The 22,036-nt window shown below is 37.4% G+C and overlaps 1 protein-coding gene across 2 annotated transcripts in view; it reads left to right on the forward strand.

Moving 5' to 3' along the window:
• The window catches only part of pde4d (phosphodiesterase 4D, cAMP-specific), a 132,725-nt gene that overhangs the window by 39,941 nt on the left and 70,748 nt on the right, over positions 1 to 22,036 (forward strand). Inside the window, exon 1 of one of the 2 annotated variants that reach the window (XM_051652881.1) lies at positions 9,577 to 9,943. The exons of the other annotated variant lie outside the window; for it this stretch is intronic. Within the exon in view, the coding sequence (XP_051508841.1) occupies positions 9,780 to 9,943 (164 nt within the window). The 5' untranslated portion in view covers positions 9,577 to 9,779. Of the gene's footprint in view, positions 1 to 9,576; positions 9,944 to 22,036 lie in introns of those variants that run through there. 2 annotated transcript variants of the gene reach the window in all.

The following is a 22,036-nucleotide window of genomic DNA, read 5'->3' on the forward strand; positions in this document are numbered from 1 at the left end:
CTTTAGTGTCCAGAATTCAAAAATGGCAGTTTTTGAATCTCGATACAAGCTTCTCGATACAGGAGATATCAGTTAATAACCACTTCAGTTTTGGTCAGTTTCCTTACACACTATTATATGTCTTCAGAAGATTTGGAATATTGCACAAGAGTCATATTGACTACTTTTAATGTCATTTTGGAGCTTGACAGACCCATTTCTCATTCTTTTTCATTATATGGAAAGCCTTGTGGGATTGCAATAACATGAAGTTGAGTAAAGAATGATGGAATTTTCATTTTGGGGTGCACTATCCCTTTAAAAATCTCTCCTCTGTTTCTCTGAACCTCAGTCTCTCTTACAGTAATGTCTCCACTGGCTCTCCTCTCACTGTTAAATTTCTTAAATGTGGCCCTTCAACTAATTTACGATGGCCTTGATTTTGCTGATGTGTCCTTAGGGATGGTGGCAGTTAGACAATATTGCCAGTAAGAGGGCAGATGAGAGAATGAGGAGTCATTGGTGGAGTGAGTTGGTGATTAGTGCCGACTGAAAGAGGAGATGTTTGTAAGTGCGTGAGAAAGAGAGCGGGAAAGCTACTTATCACATTTACAGCCCATAAGCACTGTGCTAATTTTACCCATTGCACTGTATAATGTCACAGTACACTTGATGAAATCCCCTCACTGATGCCAGCTGTGATCATGTGGAGCAGAAATGGTGCCCTGTGCACCTCCTTGGTTTAGTGATAGAAAGTTGGAGTGTAATGGATTGCGGGCTGCTGAAGTACTGAGATGCCTAGAATGGAATGGCTTGCACACTGTACTGTAGTGTATATGGCCTACCTACTATTTATTTTTAAGTATGCAAGCCAATATGCAGTATGTAACAATGAACACAAGCATGCTACATTGTTGTAACATCACCACACTACATTGCATAGTTAAATCAGCAAGTGGAATCCATTTATCATCTCAGATATTTTTCAACCAATTTTTATTTTTTTTTAAATGTACAGTGTGTGTGCTTTGGTCCTGTTGCCATACTAGTTTATTCAAACATACCCATACTTCCTACTAAAACATTTACTACCAAATGTTACCTAATATAAACTAAGTATATACAGAACTAGTATTTCTTAATTTGCTTTAAAACACATGTATTTGAATGTAAAGGAATGTGTGCTTTCACAAGTTACCTATATACTAAGTGTATACTAGCATTTTTTGTGTGCTTTAAAACACATGTATTTGTACAGGTATATGTACATATACTGTATGTGTGGTATTATTGCCTTGGCAGGGTTTACAGTAAATCTATGTAAATGAGTGTTAGGCATATCTCAAATAAAGTTTCTTTTACTTTTTGTTTTAAGACTGGGATTGTGGAGGATGAGGTTTTTTAAAGAAAAACGATACAAAGCTTTGTAATTTTCTACCAATTAAAGCACCTGTGTGCACTTTAGAGATCAGTAATAAAGCTCTCTCCACATCCCACCCAATCAAAATTACAAAACAACCTATTCACACCAGCCACAAGGACCTGAAATATTAATTATTCATCATGCAACTCGACTACCAAGGTCTTCACAGCAACTAACCTTACAGCATGAGCTGGTGTTATTTGCCATGCTTTTTATGCGACCTGTAAATTAAAATTTTTGCATTCTTAATGAATGCCTTGCATCACGACTAAATTCCCCTGTGTTTAGAAAATGCTCTCTCAGTTACCAGGTTACATCTAAATGACAGTACAAGCGATATCAAGGCACGACTCTGCTTAATGTAAAAACAAAAAAATAATACATTAAAGAAATAATTTAATTACTAACGTTTAATTTAGAGAAGCTTCACACTTGACTTATACACTTTCAAAACATGTACAATAAATTAAGCAACGTGCTTCATGTTGTAACCTCTAGATTTACATGTTTTATTCAAGTCAAAAATTCCATTTAATATGACTGAACATTAACATGACTACAAATAACTCATTAAGGGGTAGTTCGCCCCAAAATAAAAAACAAATTGTAATAATTTACTCACCCTCATATTGTTCCAAACCTGTATGAGTTTTTTTGAGCACAAAAGGAGCTGTTAGGCAGAATTATTGGGACTGACAGCCTCAGTCACCTTTTTACAGAAAAAAGAATAGCATGGGCATTCATCAATATTTATACTCTTGTGTATCTCACAAAAAAGAAAGTTCTATGGGTTTGGAACGACAAGTGGATGAAAAAATGATAACAAAATTTCCATATTTGGGTGAACTTACTCTTTAAGATAACAGCTGCACAGTTTCACTTTTCCCATTGCAGTCAGGTTCATAAATGTCTTCACTTCGTGAATTGATGAGGTAACAGACAGAGCGAGAGCCGCATCAGCATGAATAACAATGAGCAGGTGGGCTTTGCCCCCTTCTCTCAGAGCGTGCACCTCACCGCGTGTCTCTGTTTCTCTCGTCCGTTATGTAATGCTGCTCTTTCTACTATTTATATCTCGCCTGCTTTCAGGTTTTCCACAAGACACCCACCCTTTTCTCCTGCCATGGGTGATGAAGGTGGGAAACTTGATAAAGAGCCACGCGATGTGATAATGGCTAATGAATTGGAAGAAACGGTGTTGATGGACTGCGATGAAAAGTGACATAATAAATGCAGTGACTGGCCAAACATTTACCCTGCAAGGGCTTTTTTTTTTTTGTTTGCATTAATATTGACATTTGAAAAATTCCACTTCCACAGTACTGAAAACAATCATTTCTGCTTCCAAAGCCATCCTTGCTGAAAAACAAAAACAGCTTAGCTGGTCACCAGCATATGTTGTGTGTTGAATGCTGGTGTGCTGGTGTTCCAACAAGACTTCTTGACCATCTTAGCTAGCAAAAGGTCTTTGATTAACCACCATTATAATACTGGTTGGTTGTCCAACTTCACCAGCTGGTTTTGCTGGTGCACAACATGGCTATGCAGGTCCACAAGCTAGACCAGCACCTAGAAGCATAAACTGGCCTAGACTAGCATGGGAATTGCATGCTGATTAAGCCGATCTTTTCTGCAGGTATTGTTGGAGATATTTTCCTTACCAAATTTATCAACATAGACATATCAATATGTTACTTTCCAACCTAGTCTCATTGAATGAACATTGAATGTTATTATAACAACATTTTAGCAAACTGACTTTTACTTGCCGAATTCTACATTTCGCTGCAGTTTTCTGGTGATATAAACACTACTTTCACAGAAATCACGTCTACAGCGGCTGATTATGACTTTATGATTTTTGCTCTGTTACTCACACACGGCTACTCTATGTTATGATATCGAAACACTTTCACTATAACGCATTACGCTTCATTTGAAAAACGAAAAATTTTAACTTTTGTATTACAATCCTACAAATATTTACACAAGTATTCCAACATGGTTAGCTTGCGCAGTAGCTCACCTGATAGAGGGTTGGTCTTTGGACTCAGAAGACTGCCAGTTTGAGACCAGTCAAGCACGCAAGCTGACACGTGAGATGAAAGTGTCATAGAATCAGAATGATGTGGTTGCTTCAGAAAATTTGTTTTTCATGTTGTATTTTATTTTACAACACAATTGGTTAGGTTTAGGTGTTGAAGGAGAAGTTCTTCTTCGTTCAGAAGTAAAAAGAAGCCAAGCAATGGTGTACTGTTCCCGAACATTCAGACACCCACCACGCTGCGGTGGGAGGCATTTAGAGGAGCATTTAAATATGAGGACGCTACATGTAAAACCTCAACTAATGTGACATTAAAATGTGTTATCAGTGACTTTATGCCTCATTCTATGAGTAGAATTCACACGATGTCAGTAAAAGAAGCTGTTTTAACCACTCAATGATGATTTAAAGTAATATATAGACAGTAGAAAATGTTTAATTTGTATTGTTTAGATTTTGAATTCATGATGCTAATGCGCTAACACGATATATGCAGCCATAATATGCACCTATTACACTCTGTTATTATAATTTATGATGACACTGATACTACTGCAAAGATAGGTTTATAAAAGAGTGTTAATATTTAGAAAACGGACAAAAGAATGGTGATAGAGGCATATCTTACTATGGGCGGATGTGTGAAAGGCTTACGCTGTAGATGGCTCATGAGTGAATGGGAACTTGAGAGTATTTGAGAGTAGATGAGAGTAGATTTGATTCCTTTTGTAGGCTAATAATTGTTTTTTTTTTTTTTTTTTTTACAAAAAAATCACATGACAAATGTGCCTTTCAAATGGACTCGGAAATATCGTAATCACAAGTTCCGGGCACATGAATGACCCAGCGATGTCGTACGTACGAGTGGGAGACTTGGAATTCTAGATGATTCCCAAATTGCCGAGTTGGAAGGGGCGTGTTGACAGGAAAAATGATGGAAACTAATGATTTGGCAAAATTATTTCAACTTCTGTACTTTATCAGAAATCAAGCTTTTGATGTTTTATTTCTTGACTCATATCGGCTGTTATCAGACATGGTTGAACACTTGCTTCCATTGTCAGAGCCAATATGCTCTGAGCACCAATGTATCCGTCAAGAGGTGAAGGTTAATGACATTGGGACAGTAATTACACAGTCCGGAGTACTGATCACAGAAGGTGCTCTCGTGACTTTGACAGCTGCAGTGTTATCTTCCTTTTCTTATCACTTGCCCTCTGCTGATTCCAAGCATTTTATTTTACCATCACCTACTTTCTTTACACGATGGGGTTTTGTTTTCACAACAGTAATACCATTCAGGAGAAAAATAGCCTTTGGGTGAGAATTGGAATTATGCAAATTAGTCTCTGGACATGAGTAATTCATTAGCTCTCACAATATTACAAAGGTATTCGGCTGCTGCCTCTTTCTGACACATAAATTAGGTTATAACTTTTGGAGACAAGTCATGTTTCAAAGTGTTTCCTGTACATGCGAAAGTCCAGTCTAATCACCATCTTAGTGTTTTTAAAGGTGAGGTGTGTAATTTGATGTTCCAGTTTTATGAAATTGCAGTTCCAGAAAAGGATTTCAAGTTTAAAGATGTTCAAAAATGAAAAATGTACAAAACAATGAAGGAAATAACAAAACAATATGCTACAAATTAAATACAAGCACCCGGCCACTCAGAAAATACAGTATTCAGCCTAATACTGCGTGTGTGATGGTATTAGTGGTATTTAAATTACACTGGTAAGCACGCAGTGCATTGTCGTTTATACTTCTCTTTGGGCCTTTCACTGGTTAAACCTACAGTAAGTCTAATAGATCACCCTACAGTCAGAATGCTTTGAAGGGCCTCTGCTTTAGGGCTTTTGTTTTAAGACATCAGCTGTTTCCTTATGGCTTTCTATCCTGGCAGTCCTATTCATGAAAATGAAATGTGTAAAGCAATGTTCGAAAGAGGGAGAAAAATTTCCACAGAAGTGAGTTAACATAAACATCAGACAGAGACATAAGGACTGCTAGCGCAATGCAGAAAGTCTATTTTGGGAAAGCTGGGGGAACGACTAGTGTGAGCATCCCCAAAAGGACCCTCATTCAAGAGTTAGACAGTCATAGCATCTTCACAGTGAACAAACACAATGCAAATAGTAGCAAGTGTTTAATTTAGCTTACACTGTCCGTAAGTGCACTGAATTATTGAATGAATTAAGTGGCAATGGTAGAGATTGATAATGGTCACAGATCATGTGAAAAAAAAGGGAAGATAGTATTGCATAATGCACTATAACCAGGTTGCAGTTCAGCAGTGCATCTATAAATTTATGCTCTGTGTGGTTTTTAACAGCAAAAGCTTTTATCGTGACGGATGTTATGCAATGAAGAATATGAAATGTGTGACTCAGAAAGGTCCTAATATAAATGTATTTCAAGAACGGAGATAAGTGCTGAAAAATTTTTTAGTGACTCTATAAATCAGCATTTGACAGATATGTTATACAATTTAGACAGTATGTTTTTGATACTTAAATTACTTTCATCTCAAAAAACAAGTTATTTTATGTCAAATCCACAGATAGCGATCCAACGACATTGACATTCAAATACAGATTTTAATTTATTTTTTCACAAAGAAAGAAACTACAATCTAAGCTAATCTCCTCCCTGGAGAGTTTGTATAACTCTCTCCTGCAAGTGAGACAGACGTTGACCGATTGATGACATTTATTTTTCATTAAAGTGCTTTTTGAACTGACTGCATCAATCCCATTAAACTCTCACTGTCAATATTAAGGAAGGGAATCGTAAGGAATTTAACGATTCTGGTTCTGATTCCAATTACACATTTCTTTATTGATTCTATTAACGATTATTTTAGTAGCTCATTTGTAAATTAATTTGTCCTATTTGTATAATGAACAAATACTTTTTGGTAATATATTTTAATGTTAATTTTAATGTTTCTTTTTAATCAAAAGACCATTTTTTTTTACGCCAAAAGTCTATTCTGAATGTGTATCTTTTTTTAAGGCCATTTTAACCTTTATTTTATAAAATAGTTATTCCAAGATAATCCAGGTTCAATACAAGTTAATCGACAGCTCAATCGACAGCATTTGTGGCATAGTGTTGATTTGTGGCATAATGTCGAAAAATATTTTGACTTGTCCCTCCTTTTCTTTAAAAAAAAGCTAAATTCGAGGTTACAGTGAGGAACTTGCAATGGAAATGAATGGGGCCAGTTTTCTGAGTGTTTAAAGGCAGACATGTGAAGCTCATAATTTTATAAAAGCACTTACATTAATGCTTCTGTTAAAACACAGAAAAGGTTAGTAAGCGATTTTATCACACTAAAACGTTAACACACATATTGTTTATGTCTTGTGGCTGTACTATACTGAGTATTTTAACGTTTACGGATTGGCCCCATTCACACTTCCATTGTGCCTCACCGTAACCCCGATTTATGCTATTTTTTAAAGAAAAGGAGGGACGAGTCAAAATAAATTTTTGTGGTAATCAACATTATGTCATAAATGCTGACTCGACTGAGCTTAACCTGCATTGACCTCGGAATGTTTCTTTAAGAGGGACAGGAAGTTAAAGGAGAGTGGGTTTGGCCTGACTCAAACGGCACTGACCTGAATGTGTAACTTTAACTACATGCTGACTCATGAGTTTGAGATTTTTGAGACCGATTCATTGAAAAGAACCAGCTCATTAGATTCAGTTGTTCATCAGTCTGAGTAAACTGGTCGCGCTGTGTGTTTGAGAGTTTCGCGTCACCCGGTTTTGCTCTCACAAGCAGTATAGGTTTTTCAGTGGCAGATTTTTAAACTTTTGCATTTGTTCTATTCATCTGGAAAATTTTGGTTACATTCTTGGGTTCCAATGCTTTTCTTTCTTAAATTGAAGTTTCAGCCATTTCTCAGTTCCCATCCTTATTCGGTATATTATATTTATTGCTCATGTTAAGGTGTATGTATAAAAGGAGAATGAAAAAGGGTGAAGAGATTGTTAAGACTGTCAGTATGGGAGTATGATGGAGAGAAAAATGGAATCATGAATCTAAGTCGTTTTTACACTGCAGTCCAGGGCAGCATCCTATGGCAGGTGAGGAGGGAAAGAAATGTGGAGATGAACAGAGTGAAAGAGACAAAGAACATCTAGAAGAGATACTGTTAATCTGTGTAAACTGAGAGCCCCCTTCTCTCTTTCCCTTCCAGTTCCAAACATCATTTGTTGTGGTAAGAAGCTAAAGAGAGCAGCTTGCACTGAAAGAATCGATATGCTCCAGCTCCCGGAACAGGAGGTCAGCAGGGGCTCTCATTATGGGGTCAGAGAGGATGACATGCCGACAGGGAATCAGCTCTGCGCTAAAACTGTAGTCTCACCCGGCCATGCAATGTGTTGTCCTCACACACACACACACACACACACACACACACACACCAAAACACACAAATATCAGGGCTCATCAGTAATGATTTATTTTGCTGGCCCAGTTGATTTTTACTTGCTGTGCAAATATTTGTATAAGCCCACCACACATTGAATTTATTTTTTCATTTTATACATGATTTTATACATATGTTTCAAAATTATAATTTATTTATTCTGGAGTAAAATATTTTAATTATAATTAACTAGGTTATAATAATAAAATAGGCCTAATTGCTAGAAATTCTACAGCTTTAATGTAACTCAATGACAACTATAAATTCAAAAACTCTTTTGCTGGCAAATAAATGCGTATGATGCAAAATCCAACTTATTCTGACTGATGCTTCCAAGACTATCTAGCCCTAGCCTTAACGTTATCTTAAGGTAACCAATTTATGGTATATTTAAATCAGAAGAATTCACAACAACATTTTTCAATACATCACAAAAAAAAAATAAAAATAAAAATAATATTTTTTATGTTTGAAAGGCATAAAAACATATGTATAACATATGTAGATATATTAGAGGTAGACCAGTATTTAGCTTTTACCGATTAATCTGTGCCGATAGTTGCTTTTTGGAACTATTGGTCATCTGCAAAAATCTATGCCAATAGTTTCTTTTTTCTCTCTCTCTCTCTCTCTCTCTCTCTCTCTCTCTCTCTCTCTCTTTTTTTAATTCCTCATCAATAAACCTTATCTGGTGAAACATATTTAGTACATATAAAATCTTCATCTGGTAAATATGTAGGCTGTAAAAAGCATCATTTGGTAAATACTTACATATAGAGCATTGTAAGCTAGCCAAGTCTATGTCATTTCAAAATAAGAGTCCCCTGTGTATTTCGGACTTGTTTAAATTTTTTTAACTAATTTAAGTCCCCCGTAATGCACCAAATTTTCATGTTTCTAGTTATTGAGATTGTGTTTTTATATTAGCATTCTATAAATTGATTTAAAAAAAATTATTGGCCCGATTAATTGGTTATTGGCCTTTCCCACCACCTTAGTTATAGTATCAGCAAAATCCACAATAGGTCGACCTCTTATATATATTGCAAATGTAAGATAGTGTCAACACAGCACTGGTCCAATACGGTTAGTTTAAGCTGGTCACCCAGCCTGGCCTAGCTGGTGCTCAGCTGGTTTAGCTGGAAGGCCTGCTTACCTCCCGACCTGACCAGCTAAAAAGACCCCAAAGCCCTCTAAAACCAGCCAACTGACAGGTTTGACTGGGATGAACACCCAGCAAAGACCAGCCAACCAGCTTGGTTGGTTTTAACTGTTTGTTTATTTACAGCAGTCCGTCAACTGGCCAGAAATGCAATCATACTGGCCCTGGGCCATCATTATTGTTGAGCCGTGACTACAGTACACACACAAACACACACACATACAATATGAAACAAAAGTAATTGATACACTGAAGAATTTAGGGTAAAATATTCCCGGTGAACCCTCGTGCCCTGCCCTCTGTGATTTTAGAGGAAATATTTCACTGGGCAACAGGAAAAAACAAAGGCTTGATATCGTCATGAGGACTGGAAGGAGGAATGTGAACCAGCATTTTCCAGATAAACACAATGAACCTCACGCAGGATGGGAACAACTCAGCATACGTTGTTTCTTTGTCAGAGACTGCTGTATATAGACTTTATGGAACCCACTGTTAATTTGAGGGCAATTTCATTTGGCTCACCTTACGCTTAACAGCATGGCTGTTTGTTAACTTTGCTTGTTTGTATTGTATGATTTTTTCGTCAGTGGTGAAGTGCAGCCAAGTTTTAGATGGAAGTAGTGGATTAACAAAACTTTACATGGAAACATGGCACCATAGCAGCAAGGAGACATTATGGACATGGACACATAGCCTGAAGCCACATCATGGCCTGATTTCCAGTAGATGGGCTTAGTCTTTCTCTCAATGAGAAGGAGAATTAGTAGAGAGCTTGTTGAGAAACTCATGAAAGTCTGCCACTCAATGAAGCCCAGATACAATCACAGGGTTCGAGAGGAGAGAATGATACCCTTGAGCAGTCTTCCGCCACGAAGGCACTCCTGGATCTGGTGAGAGCTTGTTCTTTGCATATATGTTTATCCGAATATTTATTATGATGCGTATTGTGTCATATGTGCTGAAAAGTGCTTACTAGCTTTTCCAGACTGGTTTATAGGTTGAAGCTGGTCTAGCATAGTCGTCGTATTTGTTTAGCTGGTGAAGCTAGTTTACCAGCATTGGTCTTTCTGCTGAAGTTGGTTGATCAAGGATGTCTTGCTAGTTAAGCTAGTTAACCAGCCTGGTAAGAACACCAGCACACCAGAATCCTATGCAGGGGGCCAGTGTCCACAACACAACATTTTCAGGTCATGGTAAAAAAATAACTAGGGCTCAGGGCAAAGTGTAAACTTGATATTTTGTGCATTATTTACAACTACTTTTGTATATGACCTTGTAAACTAACCATGTAAATAATTTTTCAGAATTTATTGCAATTAATTTGTTGCAAAAGTCAAAAAAATATCCGCATATTGGTAAAAATGCACCTGAAAATCAATTCCTGGTGGCTACTATTGCACCATAATATAATAGTTTATTTCTGACACTGATGGCAGCGACATGCTAGTCTTTCAGCTGGGATGTAATCTGGTTTGAATGTGCCAAGGAACGTCTATCGCTTTTCATGTTTTAATTGTTTTGGTATTTGATGGAGAGTCCGTATGTGTGTGTGTGTTTGTGCCAGCTGTCTGTCTGACCTGATGCTTTGTCACAGGTTGCTAGGCTCTCATTTGCCAGCTTGCCATTCAGGGTAAACTTACTGTTTAATGGTGGACTTATTTCCTGCGGCCCCATCCAGCATTAAATGCCTGAGCAGGTTCACAGATGAGGGTGTATATCAAAAGCAGATTAGCAAGGGAGGCGGTTATAATTTCATCAAAACGGTGCTTGTTTGTGAGCCTAGCAGAACAGAACTCCAGCAGCTGAATATGATCATTGGGTAGACTTAATTTGTTTATCTTTGCACAGTTTATAGTCTTAAGGGTGAGAAGCACTGTTCATATTTGAATCTATAGAAAAGTGTGTGTTTGCTCATAAAGTCACTTAATTTCTTGTTAGAAATATTAACTTTTAGGCAGAGGCTATTTGGACTAAGTGAAAATAGCGATAGATGCTATTTTCACTCTAGTGCAAATGGTGGCAGACACTCTTACACCCCTGTTTAAATACTAACATACAGTATAGGGGCATCACTGCAGCATTTTTATTGTGTTTATTTGGAGTCCCACAGACACCCTACTCCAACCCCTTACCCTACCTTATAAAAATTAACTATGGTTTTACTACAGTAACCATAGTATCACCATGGTATTTTTCTAGTAAAAATATAGTAACCACGAAATTAAACATGGTTACTATTAACTACTATTAAAAACATGTCACTGTAGTAACACCATGGTTAGTACATCAGAACTGATATAGTTTCCACCAAACACATGGTTACTACAATATTACTACAGTAAAACCATGGTTAATTTTATCCGGATCAAATCCTTCTCTCAACTCCCCGACCTTCACTGTGACCAAATCACTGCAAGGAATCTCTTTTATTTATTACTATAAGTAGTATTATAGGAAATATTAAGAGTAGAGACATGGAAAAAAGTATGTCAAGGGGTAGAATTCGAACCTGGATCTCCAGCGTGACAACACATACACATACTGTCGTTCCTGCGATTATTGTGAACGATTTATAGTTTACTTGTTATTCTATATAATTCATTTGTCATTATAATCTTTAGCTAATCAAAATAATAACTTTAGTAATAACTTTCCCTTTTCACTGATGGTGCAAATGCAGTTGGATAATTTTAACCAATAACCGAATAGCTTTTTAGTCATTGCTTTAGCAAAATTGCTTCAGGTCTGGCTCCATTCTGGTACAGAATGCCAATTTTTCACAATCCAATCAATTTCTAATGTATTAAATCAGGTTTCGTCCTACATTTTACTTAGTTGAATATCCTGTTGGACTTGGAAGTAAGTCACAATACAGAAGGAAATGGGTTGTGAACTGGGATTCATGTTGATTTTAAAGTATACAGAAGTAATTCCGCAAGTTGTTGACTGAATTTTTTTCAATGTTTGATAGATTTCTCTTGTGGCACAAATCAGTTACAAAAATGAACAAAACAGAAATTGGCATTAGCGTTCCACTTTCTTCTCCATCATAACAAATTTAACTACTTTACATCATCCCATGTAATCTTTAAATACAGGAACACATTTTTTGCCTTCATTTACTGAAGGCCATCACGTAATCCCTGACTGTGGACTTGCCAAGGCGCTGATTTTCCCTGGAAATACAGGCGCTTGTGTAGCACTTCTCATCCCTTTAGCTCAGCAGAGAGGCTCGGCTGATAGATGCTTTATTGAATCTGCCGCTGGGCTCCTTGACAACAGTGAAGAATGAGTGGGTGTCTTGCTATTAGCTCATAATAAGAACACAGTGTCAGCATAGTCAGTGGGCAACAATCAGTGCCGTCCATATTTCCAGTCATGTTGATGCAGGAGGAATAACGCCTGGAGCGGTTTGCATCGTTAGCGGCCCACCAATGCGAACCAAATTCATCATTGCCGTCATATTTCCCATGTGATTCAAAACATCTCTCATGTCAGTGTGTGGGCTGCTGCACTGCATTATACATGGGAATTCAGGCTTATAGAGTTTGTATGGTTGATGATAATTTCTTACTGCAACTTCGTCTGAAACTTTACAACCCCACAAAATCGTTAGACAAGTGCAGTTTTATGCCCTATGTTGACATTTCCTAATGAAACAGGAAGTTTGGGTGGGACATATTGAAGGGTTCGTACTCTTTTTAAATAGCCAATAGGCTTTTGTTTCGTCTCAGCCACAAAACATGATTTGCTACTTACTGATTCAGTCCAGGGAGAGGGTCATTCTCATTATAGAGAACATTTAATTGGACAAAAATCTTTGTAGTGCAACATGAGTCATCAATGTTTTTTTGGTCCATTTTTCTGGAAGAGAAAGACTGTAAATGTGTACCTCTGCCTAAAAGGCAATTTTGTCAACATTTAGGAGTATACTAGCATATAGATACATTAGATAAACCTCAAAGCAAATACACATACACTAATAGCCACAAAACTGTTATTATTAAGTATAAAACTGTACTGAAATTCTGATTTCATTGGATTTTTAAAATACTTAAGGACACAAAGCTCCACTGGTGTAACTTGGAGCCCAAGTGAAGGGTTATCTCAACTTTCACCCCAACTTAACAGCACCTTTTTAATGTTGTTCGCTGGTTTCAGGAAATTTGTTTGGGATGACGACAGTTGCTGTGCTAGAACTTCTAATTTTGCAGTTGGCTTGAAAAAGCTTTGTCTGAAAGTTTTAAACTGTTTTTTAAAAGCCTAGGCAATTATACGGTATTCTGCGTGGTTGCTCAAGCATTGCTAGGGTGTTGTTAGGTTGTTGCTATGATGATATGGGTTGTTTTAGGTGATTGCGAGGGCATTTCTACTAGAATGTTGTTATGTGATTGCTGCAGTATGGTGTTTCTGGGTGGTTTCTAGGGTGTTCTTCGTGGTTGCTATGGCATTACTAGGGTGTTAGGTGTAGATGGATGGATGGATGGATAGATAGATGACGCATTATGCACAAACTATTCAGATTTCAGCTCCTTTAAGTGGTGTATGACAGAGCAATAGACAGAACAAATAAGATACAACACTAATTCATTTTCAGCACCCCATGTGCCAAATGACTTCTCAGACAGTAAGGAGGTGTCCAAAATGGGCTTGAAATAATGAGAGGGAACGCATCCAATGTTCAAGCTTAACAAGCTTTACAAGGAATAGTGATCACTTAGACCACCCCACCCCATGCATATACTCGGGGTCCTCACTGCCACAGTGCTGTAAAATACTGTGGCAGATCTGTGGAGCTATTCGTCCTTGAAAGTGTTGTCACCTGACAGTGTGACGCACGGGCCTTCCATTTCATCGCCATTAGTGCACCGTCTTACAAATGCAGGGGTGGGATTGGTGGAGATGTTTCTTTGACACAAAATCTGGATAAAAATATAAAGATACTTCACTTGATTTGCTTGATTTGTCTGTTGTATGTCTGCTACAGGATTAGGTCACCTGCAGTGTCAATTTTAGTAATGAAATTGTAAATTTTTTCCATATCTATAAATAGTAGAAAGGAAATGCTCTCTCATCAAAAGAAGTGTGCAGTCAAATAACTAACTGAAAATCATACTGTTTTAAACCTTCCCTCAGAGACTCTAGTCTGTATTGATCTCTCAATTTCATTTTTAGATATTTTTTTGGCTATGCCTCTCTAGAAAGTACAATTCACATGCAGAATATTCCTTTTAACTTCACATCAGCTGTTATTGTATGCCAAATAAAATATATACACTACCGGTCAAAAGTTTTGAAACACTTGACTGAAATGTTTCTTACGATCTTAAAAATCTTTTGATCTGAAGGCGTATGCTTAAATGTTTGAAATTCGTTTTGTAGACAAAAATATAATTGTGCCACCATATTAAAATTATTTCATTATAAAACTCAAATTTAATAATAATAAAAAAAAAAAACGTTTTTGAAATTGATGACTTGGAGCAAATAATAAAGAAAAGCAGCCAATAAGTGCCCAACATAGATGGGAACTCCTTCAATACTGTTTAAAAAGCATCCCAGGGTGATACCTCAAGAAGTTGGTTGAGAAAATGTCAAGAGTACATGTCTGCAAATTCTAGGCAAAGGGTGACTACTTTGAAGAAGCTAAAATATAGCATAGTTTTGATTTATTTTGGATTTTGTTTAGTCACAACATAATTCCCATAGTTCCATTTATGTTATTCCACAGTTTTGATGACTTTACTATTATTCTAAAATGTGAAAACAATTATAATAAAGAATGAGTAAGTGTTTCAAAATTTTGACCGGTAGTGTATATATTTTTTTGCCAACCTGCATTGGTCTAATAGATAATTCTGCTTTTGACGGCACAGGCATAGACCACCCACAGTATGTTTACTGACCATCTCTTGCATGCTGCACACAAAGCTGGAAAGCACTCTCTCAATCTGCAAACTCTAATCTGATTGGCAGGCTTCATGCAACTTCTGGGAGTAAGGGCCCACAGGTTTTTTTAATCAATTTGCTTGGAAACCAAGTCTTGTTCAAAGTACCGGGTTGATATAATGAGTACGTTTGAGGAAGAACTAATCACTGCTTTTGTCAAAGTTTGCCAGGGCAGTTGTGTCAAATCTTTGACAATGTTCAGAGTTTTGTTTGAGACACATGGTGGCAAGTTAACTAGCAGAACTGTATATTCCTCTTTGTTTTCTGAGTAATGTCTCTGAAATAATCGGTACTCATTACTTATGGATGGGCGGAAATTCTGGTCACAAAGTCTATACACATTTTCCACAATTTTTTTGTACAACTGTTCACAAAGACTGCTATGCCATTATTTAAATATTTTTTTATATGCTGGTTTATTATTGTCATATATAATCTATTTCAAAGAAACCCCAAATGACATATAAGGGAAGATATACCATGGTAGGTCACTTTAGATGTCAATCACATGGTCTCTTCCTGTCAAAGTTGGCAGTTCTTTGCAAAAATAAGCTGAAATGTGGACCAGATTTTATGCTTCATGTCAAAAGTCTACTAGTCTACTATCATATAGCTTACTGAGTATTCCCTTCCCTGACTGAACAGATAGCACCATATAACAGGTCGACTAACAGTCTTTTGTAAGGGCTTTTTGTGCAAATGTTTTTTTTTTTTGGAAAGACCCTTTGAGTGGTGTCCCATTCCCGCATTGCCTTTTAAGGGTGCAAAAATTTAGTTTGGAAAACGCCCCATATCTTCTTTCTACTAGCTTCATATACAATACGCAGCAGGAAGCCCAAGAGCATTCTTATAGTGTTCATTCAGCAGCCTTTAAGCAGAAATAGCATTTTGCCCTTGACTTGTTAAACTTGCATTGTGTTCTTTCCCCACCAACATCCTTAGTTATTAAAGCCTCCCTCAGACCATTTAATCAGAAGGTAGGGAAGGGTCATAAAGCACTGTTGCAATTATTGTGAAAATGCATATGACATAGCAAAGCATAAAAACAATTAATGATGTGGCATAAAAAAGCATTTAAACAGAGGCAATAGTACAATCCCTGCTGGGAAAAAAAAACAGCTTTAACCAGCCTAAGATTGTATGCTGGTCTTTGCTGGTTTAAGAGGGTCTAGCTGATGTCCCAGCCTGGCCAGGATGGTGCAAGTTGTTGTGTTCTCTGTTTCCTTCATCCTTTATGCCGCCATTTAGCCTGCAGATCCATCTCAGACAATTCATTTGATTTTTACAGCACTTGAAATGATTAGGAGAGAATGTTTTCTGTTATCCTGTTTTTAACTCATCTTATGGCAGGATTCCCACACACAGATTAAAACCAGCCACAACTAAAAATTACTTCCAATAGAGAATCTACGGTATACACTGTAATTTAATCTAGTTTTCTTGGATCTTGGCTCTTACAGTAAGAAAAATTGGCAGCACTAGTTTGAGAATGAAACATTCAGTCTTTTCATTATTAAAGCCATCTTATTCTGGCAAAAGACTTCATGAGGAAATGTATGTGAAAGACTCACATTGAAATGTTTATGATTCTGTTAAAACAACACTACATTTTTCATTCTCACCTAATGTTGCCAAACCTTCTGTTGCACATACAGTTGAAGTCAGAAGTTTACATACACCTTAGCCAAATACATTTAAACTCAGTTTTTCACAATTCCTGACATTTAATTGTAGAAAACATTTCCTGTCTTAGGTCATTTTGGGTCCCTATTTTAAGAAAGTAAAATGTCAGAATAATAGTAGAGAGAATGATTTATTTCAGCTTTTATTTCTTTCATCACATTCCCAGTGGGACAGAAGTTTACATAAACTTTGTTAGTATTTGGTAGCATTGCCTTTAAATTGTTTAACTTGGGTCAAATATTTAGCCTTCCACAAGCTTCTCACAATAAGTTGCTGGAATTTTGGCCCATTCTTCCAGACAGAACTGGTGTAACTGAGTCAGGATTGTAGGCCTCCTTGCTCGTGCACACTTTTTCAGTTCTGCCCACAAATTTTCTATCAGATTGAGGTCAGGGCTTTGTGATGGCCACTCCAATACCTTGACTTTGTTGTCCTTAAGCCATTTTGCATCAACTTTGGAGGTATGCTTGGGGTCATTGTCCATTTGGATGACCCATTTGTGACCAAGCTTTAACTTCCTGGCTGATGTCTTGAGATGTTGCTTCAATATATCCACATAATCTTCCTTCCTCATGATGCCATCTATTTTGTGAAGTGCACCAGTCCCTCCTGCAGCAAAGCACCCCCACAACATGATGCTGCCATCCCCATGCTTCACGGTTGGGATGGTGTTCTTCGGCTTGCAAGCCTCACCCTTTTTCCTCCAAACATAACGATGGTCATTATGGCCAAACAGTTCAATATTTGTTTCATTAGACCAGAGGACATTTCTCCCCATTTGTCCCCATGTGCACTTGCAAACTGTAGTCTGGCTTTTTATGGCAGTTTTGGAGCAGTGGCTTCTTCCTTACTGAGCAGCCTTTCAGGTTATGGCAATATAGGACTTGTTTTACTGTGGATATAGATACTTCACAAGGTCCTTTACTGTTGTTCTGGGATTGATTTGCAATTTTCACACCAAACTTCGCTCATCTCTAGGAGACAGAATGCGTCTCCTTCCTGAGTGGTATGATGGTTGCGTGGTCCCATGGTTTTTATACTTGCGTACTATTGTTTGTACAGATGAACGTGGTACCTTCAGGCATTTGGAAATTGCTCCCAAGGATGAACCAGACGTGTGGAGGTCCACAATTGTTTTTCTTTGGTCTTGGCTGATTTCTTTCTATTTTCCCATGATGTCAAGAAAAGAGGCACTGAGTTTGAAGGTAGTCTTAAAATACATCCACAGGTACACCTCCAATTGACTCCAGTTAGCCAATTAGCCTATCAGAAGCTAATTGGCTAATTGCCTAAAGGCTTCGGGACATTTCCAAGCTGCTTAAAGGCACAGTTAACTTAGTGTATGTAAACTTCTGGCCCACTGGAATTGTGATATAGTCAATTAAAAGTGAAACAATCTGTCTGTAAACAATTGTTGGAAAAATTACTTGTGTCATGCATTTCGGTTAAGAAAAAGAGGCTCGCAAATATAACCAGTTCTGTTATATTTTATCAATTTCTTCTAATAATCCCAGATGCAGTATATGAACATGTTTAAAATCTCCTGCATAATTAATGCACTGCAAATAAATGTTGTGATAGGTCAGTTATGTGGCGACAATGTGTAAATGCAGAAGACACACCCATCTCTATGATTTCTGCAGATATCGCTTAAGTCCCAAGCAAATCGACGGTAAATTTACAGACATCAGCAGTAACAACATAGAGACATATGTCAAGTAAACTTATCCTGTGCAAATAAGGCTTTCCTTCTCCCTTAAAAATCCCTTTACTGTATATCCCTTAAAATCACCATGATGGCAGTAGCTTTTCCACAAAATGCCATATTTACTATACTACTATTTATCATCTTGAATAGTCACATCCGCTTACCTCACGTAAAATATATATCAGGTCTCTTATCTTTACTCCCCCTGCTGGTGACTTTTGTGAGTGTTGATGAGAAGAGTTCTGTAAATAAATTTTTTTTTTTTTATTTTCGTTTTTCTTCTATTCAGTTTTAGTTTTGAGAAAGGAGAATGAGAAACAAAAAATAGAAAAAGGCTAGAATTCTACTTTTTTTAAAATTAATACATTTGTGTACATTTGTTTTTTACTTGTGCAGAAAAATGAAAAAAGAAAACGTCATGGTTACTTGCGTAACCTCCGTTCCCTGATGGAGGGAACGAGACGTTGTGTCAATGTAGTGACACTAGGGGTCACTCTTGGGAGCCCGAGACACCTCTGGTCTTTGATAAAAGGCCAATGAAAATTGGCGAGTGGTATTTGCATGCCACTCCCCCAGACATACGGGTATAAAAGGCAGGGAGGGACACAATGTCTCGTTCCCTCCATTAGGGAATGGAGGTTACACAAGTAACCATGACGTTCCCTATCTGTCACTCACTCGACGTTGTGTCGATGTAGTGACACTAGGGGTCCCCGGGAGGCCGCTACACCCCTGGTAGAATGGGCTCGTAGCCCTACCGGGGGCAGCACATCCTGGGCATGATATGCCATAGCTATGGCATCAATGAGCCAGTGGGCGATCCTCTGCTTGGAGACAGCGCTTCCTTTTCACTGTGCACCAAAGCAGACAAAGAGCTGCTCAGAGATCCTAAAGCTCTGCTTTAGTAAAGCGCGCACTGGACACAGCAACGACAGGGCTGGGTCTGCCTCCTCCTGGGGCAGCGCTCGATCTACTAAATTATTATTTAGTATTAGTAACCATTCCATATCCTGCACTGTTATCTCTGCTGCAGATATCGTCTAGATCAGACTCTCAACCCCTGCTACTGCACGTGCAAAAGATGTCATTATGCTCTCCTACTATTACTGATGTGACATCATTCAGCTCCTAATCCTATTACATCAGCCACATGCTCCCAGTATCTTCATATGAGAACAGCAGCTACAAGAAAAACGGTCTATATATCCTTCAGATAGCCACACAAATGCCTAAATGCTTGTTATTTTATGCTTCATGATTTCATGCTTCGTGACGCTGTATAGCCTGCTTATGAGTCACTATTAAGGTGTTCTGTGTTGTGCTGTATTGTACACAAGCTTTGACAAAGGAAAGCTGTCAAATGAAATAGATACAGAACTATGGGCATTGCTTGGCTGTGTTGGGTGAATATTTGAGTGTATGAACAACACGCATATGATAATGTTAGTGCAAATAACACTGCCTGTCACAACCGCATTTTCTCTCTCGGTAACTGACTGGCTGTAAGTCTTTGTTTCTCTCCTTTTATATGCTTACCATTTGGTCTTTCCTTGTTCTCCAGATGAATGCATCTCTAGTAACCTTGGTAGCGTTGAATAGAATTTGACCATTTTGTCACTCTCTTTCTGCTGGGTCTTTAAAAGATTATGAAATTGGCTTTAGTACAGATGCAATAACATTTGCCTCCGATTCTAACGGCCTTATTTGTTGTACAAATTATTCTTTACATAAACACTGATCTGTACAAACGTTACACACAACAAATATCCACCACCTTGAAATCTCTTTATTAAAGCTGTTGTGTGTCATTTATCTATGCTAAAATACTTTCTCTCATTCTAGCTTAATATGCACCAACAACTATAAATAGTCCATTTGTAGGTTGATTCCTCTGAAAAGTGTAAAACTGTGGCTCAGTGGCACTTTCAGAACATTGCTCTCTGTCTGCTTGAGCATCTTGACCAGTCCAATATACAGGTAGCAACACTGGCTCAACCAATGATGTGAGTTTGGGGTGGGACTACCTGTTTTTTGGCCAATGGCAGAAGAGCAGAATGCTCAAGAAACCTGTTTGAAACCTTTTTTTTGTTTTTTGTTTTTTTTGTTTTTTTTTGCTATTTCATTTGGTGACTAGTGACAGAAATTACACACTTCAATTTTAATTCCTTTATAAATCTCTTTGTTGTCCTTTATAAATCTCTCCTGGTGTATGCTCTTAGAAAAACATAAGCTACATGTTTTAATATAATTAGCTTGCATTTATCATGCCCATCCTATGATAGTGCCCTGAAGTAATTTGGAGCTATAGACTCTTTGAGCCCCTCAAGCGCATGTAAGATTTATCACAGAGAGAGACTGAGCCTTTGACTCCACCCAATGACTGAGATAAAAAACCAATTTTACTGATTATTTCATGCTTAAGTGAGTCATCATACATGCAAGGCAGCAAGCTATCATACTTTGATCCTCTAAAATTATGTCTTTTAGGGTGCATACTCAATTCTTAAAGAAACTAAAATAAATAATAAAGAAGTTGTCATTTAGATTTAAAAAAATACATTCCACTAAAGCTTTACCAGTACCCTTGTCTTATTTTATCTTGAAGCTAACACTGAATAGGTTAACCCATTTATTTCCAGCTGTCAAATGGGTGGTGTAAACAGCTGTATGCTATTTAAATCTAGTTTGCCCATCTTTTAGATGATGTCTGTCTCAAACATTTCACAATACAGATACAACTACCATATTTGGTACATATAATACTTAGAGTCTATTATTGATTTATTAAAACAGATTTCTCTGGCATTTGAGCATAAGTCATTCTCAAATGACATTCAAACATGTCAGGGGTCACAATTCTGACCAAGCCTCATTTTGCATAGTTAACTTATTGATTCACATTTTAAAATGGTAATTTTCAGTTTCTTTTTTAAATTTTTTTTTTACTTAAAATAAAACAAAGAAAAAATAAATATGCATTTAGTTTTGATTTATGATTTCCCTTTCCCCCCACAATTAATTAAATTTCCTTTATTGTTTGCAATTTTCTATTGAGTCTTATTGAGCAATGGAGCAATTTTTGGTTACAGATGACACCAGGAATAAAGCACATACTTTAACCTATTTTAGCCTCTTTTTTTCTTTTTCTTTTTTCTACAAATGCATGTAGTTAAGTTCATTGGGAGTAAATGTGCTTACTTAACTGGAAAATCAATTTGATTTAAATTTAGAAACAAAGACAATTGAGATTCCACAAACGCATTTTTCTTTTTAAAGGGGTCATGACATGAGGAATGAAATGTTCCTTGATCTTTTGACATAAAAGAGGTCATTGTACTATAAAAACATACTGTAAGTTTCAGAACTCAAAACCTCCTCCTTAATAGAAAAAGAGCATTTATTTCAACCAAGCTGCAAAAAAGGCTTTGTGGAGGTGTGGGCATAGTCGAGCACCCGTCTGGGGAGAGAGAAAGTGGTAAGGACATCCACCTGAGATGAACTGTGACTAATTACCATCTCTATGTTCACAGTGAGAGTCAGGGGAGATAAAATGATGGCCAGTTCACAGAGAGAGGAGAGAGACAGGCAGACCAGAGTCTTCGTGTATGTTCCCTGAGGGAGAGTCTTGTGTTGTGTGAAGCTG

This window comes from Myxocyprinus asiaticus, chromosome 24 (genome assembly GCF_019703515.2).
Source record: "Myxocyprinus asiaticus isolate MX2 ecotype Aquarium Trade chromosome 24, UBuf_Myxa_2, whole genome shotgun sequence".
Classification (NCBI taxonomy): Eukaryota; Metazoa; Chordata; class Actinopteri; order Cypriniformes; family Catostomidae; genus Myxocyprinus; species Myxocyprinus asiaticus.